Below are 19644 nucleotides of genomic sequence, written 5' to 3' on the forward strand. Positions count from 1 at the left end.
TGATCTGCAAGCCCCTTGCCAAGAGAAAAAAAGCTTAGTTTTCTAAATTTTACTGTTACACTTTCAAATTTCCCAGCTATTGATGTTATTAATGATGATCTTGATGGCAGTGATTCGAAAGCCCTTTGTGGGCATGGCAACCTTTGGGTCTGCACTGCATTGTTAATTAGCACCTTAAGATATCAATACCATTTGAGGAGATAAGAAAATCAGCTAGCAACAGTTGCACACAGAAATACTCTCAAAGATTCGGAGAATTTGAAAAACGTAGAACTGAAAGGCCAGAGATGTCTTAGCTTACGTATGAGAATTACATCACTGAAAAGGACTAAACACTTCAATGCAGAAATGCTGTAAAGCAGAGCCAAAAAATTAAGTGGATTAAAAAAAAAAAAATCAAAATCAATACAGCTCCCTAAAATGCCCAATAAGATATTGTCACCTTCAACTATAAAAAAAAAGAACACTTAAAATTTTTCAGACTTGTGATTTTTAACTTGCATCATACTTGGTTGCAACAGAATATAAGCCTAAACATAAGATAGCAGTGAAAGGTACAAGACGAACGAACAAACAAAAAATTAAAAAGTCACTAAATATCCTCCAGTTCGGATCCTTTGCAAAACCACCCAGAACCTGGATCCATTGTAGTCAAATCTTCCTGGCAGCCGATAAAGAAATTCAAGCAGAGAAATCCAGACACCTTAAGTAATTCTCAAAGAGGTCACACTGTTTAGAGGTTCGGTTTAGATATTTTTATAGAAAAGGAAATGTGTCTGTTCAACCTCCTTCCATCCTGCTGCTACAGTGACTGAAACACTGATGATTCAGTGGTGCAATGATAACACAGCTTTCCAGGCTAAGCTGCTATGTTATTAAGTGACTAAAACACTGGACAATACTACATTCTGGTCAATTTCATTCAAATTAACAGTTGAGGAATGAAACATAGTAAAATGACAATGGTTTAGAAAAAGCTTTTCCAGAATTTCAAAATTGAGAGGTTCACTTCATATTATGCCAGTAGTATAAGCGGAAGACTGATTTGGAAAAGATTTAAATAATACTTCAACAAACTCAAGCTGAACTCAGTGGTTGTATTGATAAGAAGGTTCACACCATGCCAGGTATCAGCTTTGATACCTCCATATTATTTTCAGTCCTGTTTACCACAGAAGCAAGCTTAACCTCTCCAAATCCGACATCCGTGCAAAGGACAAGGGGGCCACCAATCCAGGGAAGCACAGAAGAGCCCTTCATCAGGAATCAGTCCCCAGTAAGCAGTGGCTGGGCAAGGGAGCCTTCCTCTAAGAAGATCCTGGTGAGACTGGTCAGATCTTAGCCAGGCTACAGGGGAAAGTAATGATGTCCACCTTCTGGGGTCCCACCGTTTCCACACTTTTCACCACACAGGCTGGCAGGGTTTGAATACATGAGGAAAGAACAGGCCCACAGGAGCTGGCATGTTGACCAGTCGAAATGGGAGAGATCCCTCCTGCCTTCTGCAGGTGCCCTGGTCATTGTCTGCAGCCGGCTGCTCCAGTCTCCAAAAGGACACACGTTCCACTGCTGACTGGCCAATTACTCTGATCCTTTCCGCTCCCTTCCCTCATCAGTGCACCCCAGAGACTCTCACCACATTAGCAGAACAAAGATTAAGATACAGTAGCACAATATTCAAAGCCTTCCTCTTAAATGAAATCCTAAATGCAAGAAAGCAACTCCCAGACAAGCCAGCATCACCTCCTTCCCACAGTAGGCTGGACTGGGAAGTACACCAGACAACTGTTGGTTTTTTTTCTCTAGGAGAGCACTGAATCACCAGAAATCTTGACCAGGGATATAAAAAGAGTGAATGGCAGGACCACCCAAAAACCCTTACACAGGTTGCCCAGAGAGGTGGTAGATGTCCCATCCCTGGAGACATTCAAGACCGGGCTGGACGGGGCTCTGAGCAACCTGATCTAGTTGAAGATGTCCCTGCTCATGGCAGGGGGTTGGACTAGATGAGCTTTGAAGGTCCCTTGCAACCCAAACTGTTATATGATTCTATGACAAAAAGATATGTCACTTTGTCAGCTGAGGCATTTAGACCTCATTAAATCAGCATATGCATGTTCAATAGCTGAACTGGTTAGAAATTAAGGATAGGATTGTAGCCAAGGAGTGAAAAGAAAACCTTGGTGCTCCTAGCCAGCCATCAACCCTATTTTGGCGCTATTTCTTGCAGCTATTTCTATCACCTGACAGTCAAAGCATTTCAGGTATTAAGCCTATGCAGTGTAATTCCTGCATGCAAGTGCAAACAGCTATTGCAAGAGCGTTGTCTGCTTCATGTATACCATGATAAAACTCTAGCATTCCTGCAGCTAATTAAGAAAAAATTACCTCATTTTATACATATGGTTTCCCTTATATTTTCTACCACTAAGTATGTTTTGATCTCATTAGTCAACAGAGTATCTTCAAGATCTCAGGTTCTACTATAACCTGTGTTTTAGTGCTTCAGATAATGACTGGAGGTACAAAGCTCCGCAGAACATACAACAGATCAGAGATTTTTTTTTTTTGCTGTTTCAAGTCTTTTTGGGGTCTTTTTCAGTGAACGACAGTAGTCTGGCACAGAACGCTATTCAGTCTTTTCTTCAAGTTATCAACTGTAAAATACAGTGAGAGTTAGCATCAGTGCAGAAAACAATCTAGAAATCTCTGAATGTCTCAACCAAGTGGAAAAGAACTTGAATATAGTATTTGAAGGGTATTGACAGCACTATTGTGTTGTCCATTAAACATGTAATCAAATAATTAGCGAAGACATTATTTTCTTCACACTTATGGTAAAAATGCTATTTTGGAGTTTGGTAGCTGACATTCTCTATTGTTTAAAATCCCCTGAAATCAGAGGCAACAGAAAACATGGGATAGAAGAAATAGAGATACATATATATTTTTGTATATGTATGTCTCTATATGTACACACACAATATCGCAGCTGTCATGGCTGAAGACAGTTAAGACAGTAAAATAATACATATATATCCTGTGGCTTGCTAAAGCATTTCCAGCTCCCTCAGTTTTGTAATCTTGTGAACGGTCCTCTTCTTGAAGTCATTGGGGTTTTTTAGTTTACTGAAAACATTAACCTCGGGAAATTCTGCCTTATACCTCCACCACCTCCTAGACTGTACATATATTATGCATTCAACCCATCCAAATGACATAATTTTTCTCCTGAATTACTACAGTAAGTGGTATTTAAAATGTGCTTCAAAATAAGAAAGCTACTAATGGCAATATGATTGAAAACAGTCTATAAGCTACCAGTTCATATTGAGAGTACATAAGCAAGGCAAGGTTTGTGTGGAGAGAAAATGTCTTACATCTGAACTATGAGCTCTAAACATTACATTTATTTCCCACCCTCCAAATATGTCAGTTGGTCTAATACATTTCACTTCTCCTTACAAACCTCATTCACAGGGTAACTGTGGGATGTGTAACATGAAATATCTTTGCTTTCTGTACAAACTGCACTTCTCTAGTGAATTTCTCTTAATACCGAAAAAAATAAACCTCATGTAGCCACAGAAGAGGTATGTTATACAATGTTTTGCATGTTCCCAAAGCATCTCACACTAATACCTCTAAGCTGCTGGAAAAGCCTGAGGAACAAAAGAGATCACTCAGATGCCATGTTCCCATTTAATGCTTGGTCTCCCTCCCAAGACTACAGCAATTCAGCATTGCTTGCGGTGCTTAGCTTCATGACAGCAACAGCTGTCCACCAGCCTTTGGAACATCATCAATTCATTCTGCAGTAGCACATGGCACAGCTCACAGATTTTTTCTTCTCCCCACTCCCAGTGGACTTGAGCTGAATATACACAGAAGCAAAAAGGGTTCCTCTCAATGCTGACCTCATCTCAGCCACCCAGTTCCGACATCACTTTCAGGACAGCTGGCATGGTAAACACCCTCTCTGATTGCTCTCCTTCCTCAATAGGTCTATAACTCAGTGGGAACACTGAGGTAGCTGCCTCTTGAGGAGAAGCACATCAACCACATGGGAAGAGCTATGTTCAGGAACTGTCACATGATGGAGTTCAAAACAATCTCTACGAGTGCTGGCTGAGCACAGGAAAATCCTCACTGGCCAGACCTGTAATGGATCTATGCAAAGAGCTTTTGTAAAAAAGCAAAACCTCTGTGATTAGAAACCAACCACTGAAGAATTAAGCACATGATTTAGTATGTTTTTCAAATTAATACTAGCCTGAAGAAGGTGCCAAGTTAAACCACATTTCCACAGCCCAGATCTTGTTTTAGGAGACCACAGTAGCAGTTTCTAGAGTTTTGCTGGCTTTTAGTTTTACCACAACAAAAAGCCGACTTGAATCTTTATGACATACCACCAAGGTATATGATTCAAGGGCAAATGTTTCTTCCAGATAAATACCACATTCTCCAAGTATGGGTAGAAACTTAGTACTCACACTCATTGCAGCAAATAAAACATTTCTTATGAGAAATAAACTTCGGGGCAAATCATCACAAACAAGAAGACACTTTGTATACTGTTCTTTTAGTTGACTTATATGTTCCAAAGCAGAGTACTTTTTCCAAGACCAAAGCAAATACAGCAGGAGCAGTACAGATAAATAGATCTATTAAGCCAAACACAATTCTTCAAAAATTTGCAGTACTTTTAATTCTAAAGACTGGATATAATTGGCTTCAGGGAAGTCAGACCTTAGTCTAGACAAAACAAACTGTCCAATTAGCCAGATGTTAGGTGGAATACTATGAGCTCTGGCAATGACAGGCTTTATTCACTGTCCTGATGACCAGCTATTTCTTCAGCAGGTAAAAACTTCAGTCATTGACCACTGCAAAAACAAAGGCATTTACAGTTCCTGGTTGTATCAGAATGAGTAACAATAACATTCTGGTTTTACACTTTCAGTCCTCGTTAACTTTTGGCTTGAGGCAGTTGACAATACTTACCAGCAGTAAAAGCGTAATTTCAAAGGCTCCCAGGAGAAATACTTGTATACAAAGGAAAAAAAGTTTCTATAGAAAATAACACTCAGCATTATTGACTTCACCATATTGGTTCTACTATTTGGGTTTCCTTCATCAATCCAAAGTTATATCTAAACAAAACGAAGAAGAAAAGGTTTGGCTGAATGTGTTAACTAATGAGCCACCACCAAAGCAGCTTTACAACTTAAGCTGGTCATGACCAACCCTCTAGAGAAAGAGTTGAACTTCACTAAATGTACTCAAAACCAAGTTTGTAGGCACTTTACAAGGGGGTACTCTACCTCAAATACAGTAGAATACTGTTGATTAAAAAAAAAAGAAATAAACCAACATTTTAGTCTTCAGATACCAAGAACATAATCTTGACTATTCCCTGACATTCTTTTGACATATTGGGTAGACTTGAAATCTTTAAAATTCATCTGCCCATTAGGAAAGAACAACCCAGGTAAGGATTCACCCATCCTCCCCAAACCAGAAAAGCAGAAAACCGGAAGCTCTCACTTTTAATGGAACTACGGCTCCAGGTGCTGAAGGCTATCCAGCAGCATTTAAAGTAGCACTTTGAGATATCTGTCTTATTTTCCAGTGTATTATCCTACCTATTATCCACCAAACAGCAGTCACAGAGAAAAGCTCTAGAGTGTAGCCGGCAAAAACAAAAGGACAAATAGTAAAGGTGCTCATAGGGTTTTTATATGGGTAAGAAACTTGTAATTTGGCCGCAGAGGCTTTCTCTTAAGTTGGACAATTGTTCTTCAGTCACAGCGATCAAGACTTTTCTAAAATACATGGTTGCTCTGATAGACAAATGGCTCTTTCAGATCTTTGGCAAATCTTTGGCTAACCAAATTTAAAATCAGTTTTAACACATTAATTCAAAAGATGTAGAGGCATGTCAAAATGCAGCAGGAACTGATTTCTGGACATATAAATATTTAATCTTCATCCCTTGTACTTAAATAATTATTTTTCCTCATTATTTCTTACTCCACTCAAATGAAATTTATTTTTGAAACAGCTCAGAAGTTTCTGCCCTCAAAATCTATACCACCACCAAATTTTAAACCTTAGGCCACAGAACTTAATAGTTTGGTGGGGTTTTTTTAACTATTTCAATCTTATACTTAATGAGCACACGGTTTGATGAGGTCAGCATTCTTGTTCTTTGTAAAGCACCTGGCACAACAAAGTCCTTGTCCATGAACAGGTCTCCTAGTCATCACAGCCAGTCATAAATCCTCTGTAAACAAAAAGCCAGGCTAAGAGGCAAACTTGAGCAGCTGCAGAGGATGCTCAAATCAAACACCTTTTGCCATCTGGTTCTTCCAGTGCCATTGCTGCATCATTTATCTAAGGCTCTCATAAAATGATCATCCTTGGAATCTGAGCATCTGCCCATCGCAGCACTGAAGCCATCGAGTAGGACGGAGCACTATTTGCAGAAGAAAACGCACTATGTGAGGTTGGAGTGCAAAACAGTAAGGCTTCTATTACCCCCAAGTAGAGTACCCACATGCAAACACTGTATTGCCATATGGAATCAAAACAGGGAGCACTGACAACTGTAAAGCAGAAAACAACATGTGGGAGAAATCAGCTGAGAAATCATCCAGGATAAAAGCAAGTATGACAAAGGAAATGCAAGTGTGAAAGAGAAAGCTTTTCTTCCAGAAACTGCACACGCTTAAAGGAGGAGGGGGAAAAAAAAAAAGAAATCAAGAGATGCATCAATCATCAGTAGCATGAGACAAACCTGAACACAAACCAAGAGCAAGAACATGAAAATACCATTTGACTCTCTTCTTACAGCCCTAGATCTGCTAATGTGACAGATCACAAACACTTCCACCTCCCTTTTATATTAGGTTTCAAAAAGAATATACATATCTTCACAAAATGCATTTAGTTGCCATATAATATCCTTAGATTGAAATGAGATTTGCACTTTGAAAACTAATAATGAAAAAAAAAAAGTAAAAATACTCCCTCTCACATTTCTCCACAAAATTTCTTCTTAAAAATGCAACAAGTAAAGGGCACAGCGAGTGGACCTAGAAAAGTATTTTTCTCCTCATGAAATTCTGTACAGTTTTCCGTATTTACACTGAAGCAAGTGAGCAGATGTCTGAAGAAATTAAACACTTTAGAGTGCTAAAATCAAAACATAAGCAATACAATTTTTTAATTTCAGTATTTTAAGGTACAGAAAGTGGAAACTATGAATATCAAATACAAATTTAAACAAAGCCACTTGTCCTCCCCTAGAATAATCAATGTGAACTACTTATAGAAACTTACAAATTTAAAGTAAAATTGAAACAAAATAAATACTGTACACACACTTTCCCTGCCTGCAGGCAAAAGAGGATGGGAAATACTGTTATGAATTGAAAAAAATGCTCTTAAAGCTGCAGCATCCCATTTCCCAGCCAAATACTTAACACAGTAGTGCGTTTCTGTAAAAAGGAAGACACACATACACCAACCTCTACTGAGCAGACAAGTTAATATTTTCAGAGATATAAGAAGGAAAGATAGAAATTAGACTATGAGAGTAGAAAAAGGAGAGGAAAAGACACATGGGCCAGCAAAACATTACTACAAAACTAGCAAATATAGCCAAGAACTAGCCCCCCCCATTTTTTTTTTCAAATTCCATGTGTTTTTTTTTTAAAAAAAAGAGTCACCAAAGCATCGGCAGCAATAGACATTTCCCAGCAGATGTGACAATACATATCAATATAATCTCTTAAAATGATCCCTTTCATTCCCTTCCCACAGCATGAAACTCTTATGGCTTAATTTATATTAGAAGTAGAAAAAGGTTTTGTTTTGTTTTCCAAACAGAAATGCAGCTTATGAAGAACATGCATTTCCTTATCAGTGCTACTCATGTTTCCCATCCACTGCATGATTTATCACACATACACTCCCACAAAGTGGGTAAATGAGGCTGTTTTATGTTGGTGGTTTGTTTTGTTGGGTTTTGTTTTTTTTTTCTTTTGGGGAAAAAATGGATGTTGCAGCTTTTAATCTTGTTTAACCACAAATAGTAAGGCCCTTGGTTCCATTTGTATTTATTCTGTGAAAGAGTAGCTCTGGGCTCACTCAACCCCAGAGCTACAAACAGCTTTTAATGGTCTGGAAGTATTATGTGAATGAAACTCTGGAAAGACACTAGATTTGGGGGTCATAGTGGGAGTGTGAAGGGAAAGGTGGGAGTGTGGAGCCTAAACAGAGCACTAGTAGTTTTAGGCTTGTAGTACCAGTCATTCTAGTTTCAGTTCTGCTTAGTCTCCACAATTATCAGAAATGGGGTAGGCAAGATTCATATCAGCTCTGACTCGAAAACCCTGCAAAAATTTTCAACATTTACAACTTCATGGCATTGTGAACAAAGGTAGCTTATGCCATATATTATAGCAAAGCCTAGGGAAAGCTGAAGTTTCTAAAATGTGATCATGACACTGTGCTCTCTTACATCTCTACTAAAGGTAACACAAGCACTTCAACCACCAAAAAAAACCAAAAACCTCCCAAAATCCCCCATCTGATCAGAAAGCAACAATTTTAACTCTCAACATCTACCCCTTTCAAAATTGTCTTTAAGAATGGATTCATGTAGAGTATTATAGGTTGCATAGGTAATCTACCTTAGAGGTCAACAAAGGCTACCTTGTAGCCAGGGTTTATTAGCAAGTATAGTAGGAGAAGAAAAGGGAAAGTTGCTGGAAGAGTCTTTGATATGGTTTCTAGGTGGTCTTTCCATTTTCATGTTTGTTTCTTGTTTTTTTTTTCTTTTCAGTTGCAGGAATGTGAGAACTTAGAAAATGGGAAACCCCCTACAGTATTTCATTGCCTATTGTTCTGTCTACAATTAAAAAAAGTTTTATGCCAAATCCAACTTATCTGACTTTTCAAAAAAATCCTTGAAAACAAGTTACCATAGTAGGCTGAATTCTCTTTGCTGTCCAGTCAGTGTTCCCCACTCCCTCCCCTCTTCTACCCCAAGTGAGACAGTAAGGAAAAAAATAGGGCTTTTTCTGTCCACTACAACAACACAAGGTTCAGTCCATCTACTGAAAGATTGGTGCAATAGTGTTTTCATCTAGAACACAATAAAAATATCCCTACATACAAGTACACAAAACAAGTGAGGTCACCACATCCTCTTCATGAGCTACCAGAAGACTTTTTTCCCTTTTTTTCTTTTCTTTTTTTTTTTTTGCTTTTGTTTTAAAAATATTGCTTATTATGGTAACTTCTTTCAAATTACTTTTTCTGAGGTGGAAATTCAGAATTAACTTCTGCTGGAAGCAATGATATCTGAAGAAAATGAGAATGAACCTCTGCCTGTAGACAGCCTATGAAGAGACTATTACATAAATTCATGACAGTGGAGAGCCACTTTGAAAATAAAGGTAGAAAGCAGAGTAGAGAAAGAATAAAACCAAGAAGAAATAATATATATATGGGTCCAGCCACATCTGTGTTCCAATAGTAAAATATGGATAAATAATATGGATGGTCAGAAAAGAGACACTGTACAAGCCAGTCACATGTACAAGAAAGCATTCTCCATCTTTTAAAATTCCTTACTCCAGATTCTATTCTGGCATACTTCTATTTTGGATAAGTGTTCTCAAAAATCTGCCTTCAAGAAGAGAGAACTCATTCTTCATTCTGCTCTGAATCCAACTGCTGCCTTAAAACTGTAATTTTCTATTCTTAAAAATTATATAGCCAGCAAGAAGGAAAGAGTTTGGTTCAATATGCTAAAGCTAAAATAGTTTCTAAAGCCTGGCAGGCATTAATTCATTTGCTCAAGCTTAAGCACAGAGAATATTCAAATGGGTATATAATATTAACTAATATTGACAACATAGTTTATTTCTTTGACTTACTTTGGTGAGAATATATTAAAAGATAGTTAAAATATTCTCTTTTAACTATTTCCATCTGGAAAACATAACACCTGAGAACAGCAAGCACTTATAGTCCCTTTCAGCACCTGTAGAGTACCTCTTAGCTTATCTTCTGCTTTTTAGAAATCCTTTGTTACCTCGATTCCCGATAGTCTGAACGAGGTTGATAGCTTACATTAAATTAAAAAAAAAAATAAAACGACTGAAAAAATGCTTTTGTGAAACTGTAATAGCAAACAAGAAAAGGTTAAAAATATTCTCCCATATGCACACACAGAAAAAAGTGAAGTCAATATAAAGTAAAAGTCAGGCTGCAAAAGCCACTCGTAAGTTATAATTTTCAAGCTTCAGAGGAAACCATGAAAGCTACGTGACATCTGCAGTTGTATTATGTCCTGATGTTTCTCAGTTTAGAAACAGGATAGCAGTGCTAAATAGTTTTGACCCTGCAGCAATCAAAGACACCTGACATCAGAACTATTTCCATAAATTTTTAAAGGCATAGATAACCCAGCCTAGATAAAAATAACTCTGCATAAATATTCTGGAAAGTCCAACTGAATTTGTTTTTAAACCACAAGAAGATAAAACTATTCCAGCATAGAACATGGAGGAAGGAAAAACTGGTATGGAAAGTTAAATCAATTCAATGATTTGGAGAGCTATGCCTGAGCATTTTTACTCTAAGCAACCAAAAAAAAAAAAAAAACCAAACCCTAACAACCAACAATATTGTTGTCACTAGAATATTAATGTTTTCATTTTGGCTGGACCCTTCAAAATGCCCTTTTTCCAGAATCAAGTAAAAGTATTCCCCTTTTTGCCTTCAACCCCATCCCCCAAAAGTTAAATATTTAGTTTTATATTACAGAAAAATACAAATTTTAAATCAAAATTATTTACAATAATTCAGAATCGGCATTTGCTATCAGCTCTGTATGAAGCCTGACACAAATGATCATTCTGATACCAGTAAGCTACTTAATGCTTATATATGCACCAGTTAAGACTTTTAATTGGCTCTCTCCCAGATTTGAAAGCAACTCAGATTCTCCTGCCTTCCTGACTCTTCAGTAAAATGTGTCTAAAGTACAATAATATTTTAATGCTTCTTCCATGCTACATTAAGTAATATGCCAAATCTTAACACGGCAATGTGTATCTTACGACTTATTTCAGAGTAATTGTTCTGAAGAAACATTTATCTTAACTGATGTCCCCATTCCTCCAAAAAGATATATTAGGTTTCCCTCCTTGGTGCACAAACTTTTAAATAACCTGTACATAGACAACTTCAGGAAGCCTTTTTACAGAACAAAATCATCACAGAAAGATCACCAGGAGGAAAAGTATGTACTCCAATTTGGAGGAAAGGGGTGCAGTTTATAACAAGTTAGCTACTGGACTGACATAAGACGATTCTTCTGTTTTTAGGAGTCTCTTCCAGTCCATCAAATAAATAAATCTGTATAAAAGAGGACAGATCGAAAAATAATCAAGCTGGCAGAGAATATGCAACTTGCAAGTCAACAGAAGCCCAGCCAATAGCTTACAAAAAGCAGGAAAAAAAATAAGATTCCATATGCCTTAATTTAAAAAATAATTAATAATGCATCTCACCCCTATTTAAGACTATAACCTGAATATCAAATTTAGGAGTCCAGACTAATCACAATTAATGTGGCTCTCCACTGCACCAAACATACATTATCAAAACAATTAAAAACGTTCACATTCTTAAATCTAAATTAATAACCCCCACAAAAAAAGTCTTCCAAATAAATAGTTTTTTTAAATGAATTTAAAAGTTGTCAAAATCTATCAGAAATAAATTATTGATAAACCACCTTCATCATCTTCCCCTCATTAATTAGGTCAGAATCTACCAGCAACAAATGATATTCAAGCCCTGATGAGAGACTCTTTCTCACAGTCCATGTCTCTCTGAAGATTTCCCTATTCCCATATGGTTATTGCTGAGCAGGTGTGGCACAGTGAAAATGCAGCATTGGGTTGGGTTTTTTTTGTCAATTTTTTTTCTTTTTTTTTCTTTTTTTTTTTTTTTCTTTCTCGTTTTTGTTCATCAGGCAGTGTTTTATATGGTACATGCAAGTCTGCTTCAAGCAGAGGAACAACAGCAGCTCCAGGCTCTGTTGCCCTCAATACTGGTCTGTGTAGGAAAGACAGCAGTAGTAGAAGTAGCAGCTACATTAAACAAAGAAGCGCGCATGGCCATTCCGGTTCAGCTTCAAGATCTTCCCAAGGCGCTGTTTAGCTGTTGCCATTCCTTTCTTTGGACGTTTGCCTGAAAAATGAAATGAAGTACTTCAATCAGGAATTTCAGAATACACTTTTATCATTGTAGAACAAAGATAAAACCCGGCTTTCAAGCTGAAGCAGGCAAGGGACAAGGTATAGAGCTAGAGTTAGGTTATGGTTGGACTTGATGATCCTGACGGTCTCTTCCAACTGAAATGATTCTATGATTCTAAAATTTTCACCTGAATCTGGTTAAAAAAAAAACCAAAAACACAACCAAAACCAAAAACACAACAAACACTCCTCATTTTTCTGTTTGGGAGCAAACAAACAGGGAATCAGAATTGTAAAAAAATCTAGGAATTCTCTTCCCTGAACTCTTGTTAGTATTATAATAAATAAAGTGATTATATTATTTACAAACATTTCCAGTTCAGGGAAGACCAGTGGGTATGCTAGGAAAGAACCTAAACAGAGCTTCCTGAATTTTGCTCAAGTTATTCCAGTGAGTAAATTTTAGAAAATAAACTAGAAGCTAAAAACTAAACAGTACAATCATCAGACTGTTTTTTGAAGTGTCGCAGCTTTTCAACCTTCACTTCAATAAACAAACCTGATTCATGCCAGTCTTTCAGAGTAGCATTGTGGTTCCGTTCTCTGTAATAAATGCATAACAGATACATGCGCAGAGGTGCAGTGTTAACTATCAAAGTTTAATCTGGCCATGGACCCCATTAGATCTCTCTTAATTGTGCCTCCACACATTCTGTGCCAAAATTGGAGTGCCCACGGGATGCCTATTTTGTATTTTTTCCTCAAGGTCTAAGTCTGCCCTTCTTTCAGTTTCTGCATCTGACAGTGCTTTTTTGATGCTTACAAGCTCCTTTTTCTAGTCTTGTTTTTTTTCCCCCACCCTGGCAAGATGACCACAGAGATAAACGTTACCTTTTGTCGCCTGGTTGCTGATAGGAGGTGGATTTGACGCTGGCCTCTTTGTTGGATGAAGTGGTACAGACAAGGACGTTTCACCATATGCCGTGTCAGGGCTAAGGCTGCCATCACTCAGCCGACACTCTCCTTGAGTTAGACTGGAGTCCCGTGTATACTTGCTATGCTGAAAACTCAGGCCGTTGTTTTGGACTATACTTCTGTTTTCCTGAACCTTATGGTTGGATTCTGATGCAGCCTCTTTCTTGATATATTTTTGAGTTTTGCTTGTATCCTAGAATGGAAATAAGAAAAACAGTAGAAATTAACACCTTCTGGCCACGAGTTCACTCAATTTTTTTGCATTATACTACTGGATCTTTGAAACAGATATTTCAGTTCCACCAGTGTCTGACCACTTCATGACACCATCACTTCTTTTAGCATAGATACCTCTTAAAAATAAGATAAAATATAGTATCTTTGTGCAAGCTTTTCCATATGCACTTAAGGGCAGTGCTAAACATTACACATACCAGTGTACTCAAATTCTCTACTTTTTGTTTTTAGTGTGCATTGATCAAAACAAATGCAACTGTTCTTGATTAAACTGGCCACTATAGCAAGCCATACCACAACCACTGTCTACTTAAACAGGCAATTTGTTTTCAATATTCAGCTGATGAAAGAAGAAAAGCTAAACTGAAAATGACAAACTGTAAGGAGTATCATGTAGTTAAGATACTCTTACAAAAAATAAAAACACCTACAAAGCATGAAGTTAAAAAACAGCTATTAAATCACACTGTTATTTTGTAACTTTAATTTTTCAATTTCATTGTTTAATTGTTCTAATACTTCTAATAGAGACAAGTTTAGAAGGACCAAAAAAGTTCAGAGTGTAAGAGACACAACCTTTAATTTATATATAGCTTGCTGGATTCCACCTGGGCATCAGAAAACACAAATATTCCTACCTGCTGGCTTTTGAAAGGCTGTATCAGTTTGGCAGTACCAATTTCTTAAGCAAGTATCTTTACTATAAGTTCTACCACCAGGTTCCACTTATTCTGATGGTCTGGTTGAGAATAACGATGACTAAACAATACAGTGCTCCCCCAGTTACACTGAATGTAAAATCACACTTTCTAATGAAGTAGTTTTTATTTTTAAGGATACTGCCCTGAGCATTTTAATACTAGCCACTGTGAGAAAAGAGAGTTTGAAAGGAAAACAAACAAACAAACAAACAGTGGGGAAAAAAATAATTACAAAATATAATATTCAGTTACCAGCACCAGAAGTACGTATTATCAGATACGCAGTATGGAAAGACCTGTCCACCATGCTTTTTGTATTTACAACTTCATGATCTCTTTTTTTCATAAAAATGTTCTCAATATGTTTTAAGTTTTGCTTCACCTGAGGGGTAATCCTGGAAGCTTCATTCAGGTGTCTAGCCCATGCTGAAGTCCCCAAGTCTCTTTCCTCTTCCTTCACTGACCTACCTAAAGAGAAGTTCAATAGGCTTCAATTTTAAAATCAATAACTAGGAATACAAAGTTAATTTTACATTGTAATGACTTTAAAATTAAAACAACAAAAAAAGGAAAATACAATGGAAAATATTTCCTATTAACAAAATTAAAAGTTGTCAGAGATGCTTGGTTCTACACTCTAAATTAGGAAAACGATCTCACAGTATAAATACACCTAATTAAAGATCCATATACCACAGTAAGAAAGTCAGAAAAGTATTCATATAACCATTCAAATTTGAAGGTACTAATGTTGAAGACAGGTTACTTTGTTAGACTACAGCTTTTTACCATGGCTTTGTATCATGAGGAGTTCATACAAAGATGGCCATTTAATTTTCAAGTATTACTAACTGTATTGTTTCTAAGAACTAATGCTCTATTCAGGTACAACATATGGAAGATCTATGCTGATAGGCCTACAGAAGAAGTGTTCTCACTGAAAACATACATACAATACAGTTAACTTTTAAAATTAACGGTATCCTAAGACACCAATTCAATTTAAATTTGGAGAGACTGAAAAATTTTGCAAAACCTGCTAGCTAAGGACAGTTTCATCTTCACCCATGGAGTCTGACACGTGTACTGGGTCTGTCTGGACCAGAATTTTTTCCTAACAGTCCATGTGGTGCTATACTTTAGATTTGTGGCTAAAACTGTTATAACACACCAAAGTTCTGGCTGTTGCTGGGAAGTGCTTTCACAGTGTCACAGCCTTCTCTTTTCCCACTCTGCCCCCTGCAGTAAGTAGGCTAGGGCCAAGCAAGAGACTGCGAAGGGACACAGCCAGGAGAGCTGACCTGCACATGGGTATATTTCATGGCATATAACATCATGCTTGGCAATAAAAATTGGCATAGGGGAAGAGGCTGAGGGGAAAGGCAGTCTTCCAAGGCAGAGTCATTGTTCAGAGACTGGCTGAGGGTCAGTCTGTTTGCAGAAGGTGGTGATTGCCTTTGCACTACTTGCTTCTTTTCCTCTTTCCTTCACTTACTAAATCATCTTTATGTCAACCCATGAATCTTCTCGCTTTTGCTCTTTCTATTCTCTCTCCCACCCTACAGAGCAAGGGCAGAGAATAACTGCTAGTGGTGTAGGTGCTTATCTGTTGCCCTGAGTCAACCCACCACAATTTAGAAACTTGGATACTATATTTTTCGGAAAGTTACAAAGAGGAAAGGCACTCTATGTGCCTATGTGGTTTGCTGCTTACGTTTTTTTGGTGGTGATGGTGGTGTTATTTATTTATTTTGTTGGCTAATGCGTTTAAAGGTCATAGAGCTTCAATTACCAAAACACAGCCAATGACATATTAGGCTTTCCTGTTATCAGTGTAAACAAAAATCGACATACTAAAAGTTCTTTGAATTAGCACCTTATTTGTTGGTGGGGTTCTATTTGTTTCACATCAGCAAAGCTATAATCCTCTTCCATTTCCCTCTCAAGCAAAGAATTTTCAAACATAATGACTCTCTTTCTCTCTGTTCCAAGAAGCGATTTTGATTCCTTTGACAGGATTAGTGTTAATGTTCTGCTGTCTGTCATTCCCAAAATGCATTTAACACATCTGTTTTCCACACATGTCAAAATGTCACTGACAAAAAAATTACCTCTGCATTCTCCTCTTCAGGATTAGAATCTCCTTTAAGACACTGCATTCACAGCAGAATTTCAGGAGTAAAGCCAAATATGCCTTCTAAAGACACATGAAAAATCACCAAGCAGATTCTATGGATATCTAAGTAACATACATTCCCTGAATGCTGCAACCACAAAGCTTTGGTCGATCTTTTCTGGAGGAGGTTACACTTTCAATAAGGAGAATATACTTTCAATCCATGACTTTGCCAGTCCTGGAAGGATGCCATGAAACTTTTAGATGGCAATATTTAGAAGATGCATTCTGATGATCTCTCAATCTAAGTTTGTCCCAGTTTTCAGAAGTAACATTTACTTTTTTTAGGGGTGAGAAAAAATAAAATGAAAAAAAACCCCATACTTTTAAAAACGTCAGTCTGATTTACTTAAAAACTTGACTACCAATCTAAAAATGTAACTTATTTTGAGTGTTTATTCTGAGCAGTTTGTCCAGAAGCAGAGAGCAGCAGCGTCATTAGTTCAGATACCTACCACATTCTATTGTTTTGTGGCTCTGAGATGGCTGTCTGTCTTTATGCCTACTCCTGGGGTAGCTTCTGTGTTCCTGAAGAGAGGTTCTTTTATCTGTGCAGTCTGTGCTTTGAGTATGACCTGGTAAACATGTAGTATAGTGCAATCCTGCCATAGAAAGCATGCCCTGAATAGCTTCTTCTTCTGTACTTGTCGAGGTAGGACATTCCCTAGAAAAATAAGAGTATTAAGCAGTTCAAAACAGAACCCTAAATTTCTCCAAAGGAATGATTTTTACATTGGTATGAAGCAGAACCATAAATATGTGCAAAAAGGTTTAACAATTTATTAAAAAATGCCCTCAATATGCTTACTTTTTACTGGGAGTTTCATTTCTGGATGGCTTCTGAGTATTTTGACAAAGGCCTCTCCTGACCTTAGATTCCTCTTTGAAATTTGATGTTACTTCCTGCTTCTCTTCATCACCTGAGCTTTCTGACTCCTCTGTGGAGGAATCCTTCTGCTGAAACAAGAGAAAAACAGTACAGAGAAAGGTCACCTTGCCTCCTAAATGAGAGAGACTACCTTAATTTACTCTAAGCAAAAACATTCAAAAGCTTCCAGGTCCAACTTTTTTATACAAACCATGCACAAATCACTGCGCTCTCTTTAAAGACATTGATAATTCTTACCTTCAGTATTCAAAGTAGAGGAAAAAATATGGAAGTATGGTTCCCAGCAGCAGCCAGAACTGATGCCTATTACTGTAACAGGACACATCCTGCCCAAAGTAATTGTTTATGGTTCCTGATCTCACAAAAGCTAACTTTCAGCAGCTGCATCTCTCTAATGAGTGACAGAAGTTTTCAGCTGGATCCAGAACACAGCAGGAACAGAAACACAGCAGCTGTTGCCTCTCTCACAGTGGCACAGCCTCATTTCTTGAATGAAAGGGCTTTTCAGCTCCTGCTGGGACTACAGCTTGTATGGGTAGGAGCTTCTCAAAGGTAAAGCAACCATATGTGACTCAAAATGCCTTCACATGAAGCAAGGGCTACAACAGGTATTTTCCATCTTGGTAATTCAGCCTAATCTATTTTCAACAAGTACAGAGAATGCCACAATTTTTTTTTTCAAGCCAAGGAATATACATGACATTCAACAAAAGCATTGAAGTGGAAGATTAGAACATGGAGGAATCATAATATTTCAAGACTGACTCCACTATCCCTATCATAAAAAATGGAACTGGAGTGAACGCAGTGCATTGTATCACCAAGGGATGTTTTTATACGCTGACTTAATTCACAAGAGCAGCTCATTAACCTTTGACACTTGTGACACAAATAGGCAGTTAAATTATAAATATGAATCCACATTAGTAATAAAGCTATTATCTTGTTTTGTTAACATCTTTGGTGCAATATAAAAACGATTTATGGGAGCTACTGAGATAGTTCATTTTGGATATATCAGTACAAAAGACAAATTTAAACATGCAGAAAAATTATTCCATTAGACGCTATTAGAAATTAAGAAGCAGAAGAATATAGAAGGAACTAAGAGAGTGAATGGCAGCAACAGAAAACATTTCAGTCAATGACAAAGTCATCCAAAACTGGCTACATTCTCCTGCAAAGAAGAAATATATCCCTTCAGAATAACTATTGATTCTGTCTTAAAAAAGGAAACCTGCCAAGCCAAAGTTGTTTGCAATGCAGTTCAGGAAACCAGAACAGGCCACATCATGAAGGTTCCTACCACTTATTCCAACATCTAGACCAAAACACTAGCTTTCCAGAAGCACAAAACAACAGTGTGAGGTAATTACTCCACCATTTTACTGCTCTCCAATTAAAACTGAATAAGTCAGAACACAACTTTGCAAGGGCAAAAATATTTGTATATACCTATTTCTAAATACTAGAAGTTGTATTAAAATACACGTATGTAAATACACGTATCTGTACACGTGTGTGCGTATGTTTTGTTTAGCTCTAAGGAGATCAATACAGTCTAGACCCTCAAATGGAGGACTCCCATTTATTTCAAATAGTCTATTTCCTCAACAGTCTATATCCTCAATAGGATTTAGCCACTTCAGCATTTTTTAAAAACTGAAGGCCTATAAGATTGTTTCCATTTAACCATGCTCTAAAATGAAACTCAGTGGTAAATATTCATCATTCTAATGATAAAATTCAGATTTGTTATGGAAGAAATGAACAAAGCAACTACGACAGAACTTTTCTTAGACTTTGCATGTTCCAGAGCAGGGCTGCCAGCCCCACTTTAGTAACAAAGAAGATCATAAAATTTGGGTCAAGATAGCATATCTTGTCATTTTTCTCAGTGCTAGAATAAATGAAGAATGAGGCAGAACCATTACTTTGAGATACTACCTTGAACAAAAATTAAATACTTTGTTCTTGTTCTTTTAACACAAACTTTGATCAGATACATTTGAAGTGAGTGAACAAAATTCTATTTAATTGCTTTGTTAACTTTTGTGATGTTTTCTAACTATACCTGTGTAGTGCAATCAGGCTCAGATTCTTCTGAATCAGAAATATCAGAGTACTCTGAGGATCCATTCCTGAGTTCTGCTTTCACACTTTCAAAGAACACTGAGGAGAGAAAAATTAAAATATAAGACCCAACATTTATTACATATAATATTTAACATTTATTTTGGAAGTAAAGATCAAGAAACACATATTTAGTTTTAAACAGTCTGTAAACAAAAGCACATCAACACACTGATCTGGTCTGCAAGTCAAGTTTGCCCAAAACTCTAGTGAGTTGCCCTACTGTTGACCAATAGACCCCTCAAGCAA

General features: G+C 37.2%; 1 protein-coding gene across 2 annotated transcripts in view; it reads right to left on the minus strand.

The window, feature by feature from the left end:
* Window positions 1–4563: 4563 nt before the first annotated feature.
* Window positions 4564–19644, minus strand: part of KDM7A (lysine demethylase 7A) — a 69885-nt gene continuing 54804 nt past the window's right edge. The window contains exons 15-20 of one of the 2 annotated variants that reach the window (XM_065038237.1): window positions 19337–19434; window positions 17182–17327; window positions 16825–17037; window positions 14580–14661; window positions 13176–13452; window positions 4564–12276 (exon numbers count right to left, since the gene is read on the minus strand). In XM_065038237.1, coding sequence (XP_064894309.1) covers window positions 12182–12276; window positions 13176–13452; window positions 14580–14661; window positions 16825–17037; window positions 17182–17327; window positions 19337–19434 — 911 coding nt within the window. In that variant the 3' untranslated portion in view covers window positions 4564–12181. Of the gene's footprint in view, window positions 12277–13175; window positions 13453–14579; window positions 14662–16824; window positions 17038–17181; window positions 17331–19336; window positions 19435–19644 lie in introns of both variants that reach the window. The other variant, XM_065038231.1, reaches the window with a different exon arrangement.

This window comes from Columba livia, chromosome 1 (assembly GCF_036013475.1).
Source record: "Columba livia isolate bColLiv1 breed racing homer chromosome 1, bColLiv1.pat.W.v2, whole genome shotgun sequence".
Lineage (NCBI taxonomy): Eukaryota > Metazoa > Chordata > Aves > Columbiformes > Columbidae > Columba > Columba livia.